The sequence below is a fragment of the Amblyomma maculatum genome, chromosome 1, assembly GCF_055883805.1.
Source record: "Amblyomma maculatum isolate TAMU_Amacu chromosome 1, ASM5588380v1, whole genome shotgun sequence".
NCBI lineage: Eukaryota > Metazoa > Arthropoda > Arachnida > Ixodida > Ixodidae > Amblyomma > Amblyomma maculatum.
The window spans coordinates 256,152,510-256,156,944 of record NC_139344.1 but is presented as its reverse complement, the minus strand read 5'-3'; the positions used below and the strand labels follow the sequence as shown (position 1 = coordinate 256,156,944).

At 43.3% G+C, this 4,435-nt stretch overlaps 1 protein-coding gene across 1 annotated transcript; it reads right to left on the bottom strand.

The window, feature by feature from the left end:
• Window positions 1-1,325: 1,325 nt before the first annotated feature.
• On the bottom strand, window positions 1,326-3,986 carry LOC146206285 (uncharacterized). The gene is made up of 3 exons (XM_084587013.1): window positions 3,974-3,986; window positions 3,685-3,730; window positions 1,326-2,177 (listed from the first exon to the last, which is right to left on the bottom strand). Exons 2-3 carry the CDS (start codon window positions 3,716-3,718, stop codon window positions 1,591-1,593), a joined length of 621 nt encoding a protein of 206 aa, XP_084443139.1. The 5' UTR covers window positions 3,719-3,730; window positions 3,974-3,986; the 3' UTR covers window positions 1,326-1,590.
• Window positions 3,987-4,435: the final 449 nt, after the last annotated feature.

The window sequence follows — 4,435 nt, the reverse complement described above, 5'->3', positions numbered from 1 at the left end:
GTTTGCACTGTCCGCTGTGCTTCTTTCAGTCCTTCAAACGTATTGTGTACTTTGACAGTAAGTTCGTCAGAGGAGATAAAGATGATATCCGAAGCCCAGCCTGAAAGACTAATATAGTACATGAAAGAATCGATCATTCGAAGCCCACTTCGGCGAAGTCTTTAATGCAGGTCATTAGTACCCGCATTCTTCGATTTCCCCGGGCTGGCTGTAGAGCCTTCTTCGAACAATGGCTCCGACAAAGAAAGAAAGAAAGAAAGAAAGAAAGAAAGAAAGAAAGAAAGAAAGAAAGAAAGAAAGAAAGAAAGAAAGAAAGAAAGAAAGAAAGAAAGAAAGAAAGAAAGAAAGAAAGAAAGAAAGAAAGAAAGAAAGAAAGAAAGAAAGAAAGAAAGAAAGAAAGAAAGAAAGAAAGAAAGAAAGAAAGAAAGAAAGAAAGAAAGAAAGAAACTCGCCACCATTAGTCTTCGAACCCAGTTGCGGCAAAAATGTCCTGCTTCCCTGGCTATTGGGTATTATGTTAGAGCACTGCGCTATCTCGTTTCCTTTTATTTGTAATAAAAACACGTTCATTTACACAATAAACACGATACAGTGATAAAAGGAAAGAGCAGAATCTAAAAATCTAACATTCTTGCGTGTTTTTAATTACACAAGTGAAAGTAACCTCGGGAGGACAATACAATTATAATTCGGGTTTGTACATTAGTTACTCGAGTGAAAATAACTTAAAATGAACGGGACAATACACCTGTATCAATCTAGAAGCGGAAATGATCAGAAAGGACAAAAAAGAATAAACGTAAACAATGATAACAAGTGGTAAGGCGTATCGTAGAATATAAATGGGTTGTATCCCGCCGACAGCGCATAAATATTGGCTATGAAAGTGGAGAAGAGATAATACGGGGAAGGTGAATAGAAGGTTGACGTTTGAACCGAGAAAATTCCGAGATAAAACGATATTCAAGACGGTTCAAATCATTCTGGGACGGTTCAAACAAACAAAAGAAACAATAAGAACCCGAACAATCGAAATGCTGTAAAGGACGAAATGAGTCATAGGAGACCCGTCGGTGAAGATTAGCCGGTTCCTTGCCAGTTTTTCACGCTGCGCTTCGTTTGTCGTCGTCTTCATCTCCTCTGAGCAGTTGCACTGAAGACATTAACTGGGCCTCCTTCATTGCAATAAAGGCCTAAAACACCCTTCAAACAGTTTAAATGGCAAGATGTAGGAAAGATCAGTGGATGCTAAGTATTGTGTCCATAATCTTTCCGTGCTTGGCCAACTTAAACCGCCTCTTAATCTCTTATTCCGTGTGAAATGTGAAACCGGTTTAACCACTCCCGCTGTTGCAACGACTGTCTCAGAACAAGGGGAGTGGTCACCGTCGGACTTTCGTCGATGTTCGAAACAGCGGTGAAGATGGGGAGTAGGAGTAAGAAAAGTGAGTGGGGTAAGCTGTACGAACAGAGGCGGTCAGAACGCCTGCTGGCTTTGGTCGGACAACGTTTGGAAACTACGTTCACGAAGTTAGCTAATATTCGGCGCTATTTATTTGGAAGCATAGAGGAAAAGGAAGTAATGTTAAGTTATAATGATAACAAAAGCGTTTCGTTAACTGCCGCTTTAAAGTTTTTGAGGTAAGGCCCATAAAGCTGTCTCTGGAAGATGCGGTACACCTCTTGTTTGTATCCTTCTATCGTGGTGTGGAGGGCTACAGGAGAGTACCCGCTAATGGTGACGCGTGCATCCGGTTCCTGGAGGAGCCGGAACTTGACAGTGAGGGGCTGACGAAGGGCTGACGTTACTTCGACCTCTCCGTAATTGGTGAGGATGTCTGCCCAAATCCTGATGCGGTGTGATTGGCCGTTGTAGGTCAGGTTGGTCGTAGCACGGATGCAAATGCCTTCAAGAACCATTTTGCATTTAACACTGAAATAATTCGGCTTCGGTACACCCTCTAGAGAGCAGCTGCCATGCCGCCATATCTTTCCAAGTCCGGTGACGTTGACCGCTTGCATTTGGACGCGCAGCAGCCAGTGTTCGTCCAGAGTTGTGTTGTAGGGCTCAACCACTAGCGGGTCCAGACGGTTGCGACGTATAAACTCGGGCATTGTGTGGCCCAGCACAGAGTCCATAAAAAGGTTGGCGTCATGGACGATGACACTGGAGGCTCCTGCGGAACAAAAAAACTTTATTAAGCCCTTATGCAGCAGGTCGACTCACTGGGCGCCCAAGAGCTTATGCGCCTCTTGGACCCAGCCAGCCCGTGGGCGAACCGAGCTTGAAGTACCGGCTCTTGCGAGTACACTTTTGCAGGCTAGTTGGTGCCTAATCATAAGGTTGTTGTTCTTTTTTTTGCGACACAAAAGTAACCAGGTAGACAGGAAAGCGCTTGTCATGTGACCTGTCTACCTCGTTCCGTTTGTGTCGTGGTTTTTGCGCAAAAAAAAAAAAAAAACAAACCAGAATACCGGCTCTTAGCTGCGCAGCGGGCTCCTCATTAATAATTAGGAGGGAAAGGGGGTAGTATATTAGACCAGGCCCACACGCGGGATAGGGAAGCGTGTCCACTGCAAAGTCTGCAGTTGGGAGAATGGAAGTGGTGTAGATGCGAGGAATTCTCGCTTAATGGGAAGCATTGTAAAAATTTCTCAAACCTTGATAGATATGCACACGCCCATTGTTCTATATGCACGTTAAAAAATATAGGCTACAAAAATATTTCATGTGTTACGAGAGAGGATTCAGTTGGCAGCAGTTAATTATAGGATTTTCACAAGTCATGCAAAAGAGCTTCGGACCGACCGACCGACCGACCGCACTGACATTACTCAGTAAATAGCCTTGACATGTATACATGTGTATCAAATATTATCTAGTACATTTGGCTTTTGTCCAAACCTAGATTCGATTTTAAGTCAGCGTTGGATATTGTTCTGCTTTGCAAATTCTTTAAGCGGTCGTCGTTCCAAGACGAGTGTACAACGCACTAGGTCGTTCAAATGTCTGACAATAAAATGTGCAAGCACCTTCATTCAGCACTTTAAGCTTAAAGGGAAGCTGCACCGGTTTTAGATTTCGATATGTGACGAGCGGTTGAATGATTATAGGTTCCACCTAAAGCATGCGAAATATCTTGGCGCTAGCATTTGAAACAATGGCACAATTAGCGATTAAAACCGCGACGGCTATCAGCCTTCACCTCAGTGCATAACGACGGTTGGGGGGCGCATGATGACGTCATTGACGGTACCGGTACGTCTTCTGCACAGTCACGCTTGATTTGAAGAAATAGAAACAAGGCTACTGAAATCAAAACCCTAGAAATGTTGATTAGTACTGCCAGAAAAGACGCAGCAGGACGTGGGCGAAGGCAACGAACATCAGAGATAGTACCGTCCGTGACGTCATCACCGAGCTTCTCAGCAGAACTTCAGAACTGTGAAGAGAAGTTCGAGGTTTAATCGTCGATTACTCCATCAGTTTGAATGCTAGCGCAAAAGCACGTTGCATGCATTACCTACAACCAAAGTAGATATGAATCCTTGAATATCGCGAAATTCTCGAAAAGTGCTCTTTAAGGCCAGTTTACTCAAACAGTCCGAGCACGGCGTACTCGGCTTCCTATGAGGTTCATGGGATATCGAAAAAACAATTTAGACCTTTGTGGATGAACTCACCTATAAAAAGGGTGAAAAGGATAGCCACAATCATTTCCGCAGGTCCCTGGAAACAGGAAAAAAGTGATATGTCAAAATAAGCATTTAATACCAGCATGAAACGAGAGCTTTTAGTGCCACGACTTCAGTTGAGTAGTATTCTTTACGTTCAGGATCTTTTTAGGGTTATTCAAGAACCAGACACAGCCAAAGTGCTTTTATAGATATTTTTGCGAGAACTATAAAATACGGCGATATGAAGCACAGCGAATGCGGAGTAAAATTCCTAAAAGAATGGAAATGCGCTTACTTTGGTAGCCAGGATGTGGGCTTATTGAGCTAGTGTTGTCAGGATGTCCGTTTATATACAGGCGTGAACATGAGATAAGATGGACGTGTGAGCTTTTTCGGATATTTCAAAAGAAAAAGATTGCGAAAACAATAGGGAGGTGTTATTGGCGGAGAAGGCAATCGGGAAATTATCGGGCGTCGTATCCTTGTTGTTGGCTACCGCACACCGCTCTTAAACGAATGTCGTTGTTGAAAATGAAGTGTTTCTAAAACCTATATTTTAGCGGCTTTGGCGAGGAATTATTTATGCGCTCGACCTCTCATGCGATTACACCTCTAAAATTTTGATTTTGTGTAGCACAGGTTTCGGAGATCTATGTATTGTGCGTCACCAAACTGCAGATGCCGATACGGTGATTATCGAAATTTGAGGAAGATAAAAAATAAAGCACCTAAGAAAAACATGCGTGGTAAGGCTCCT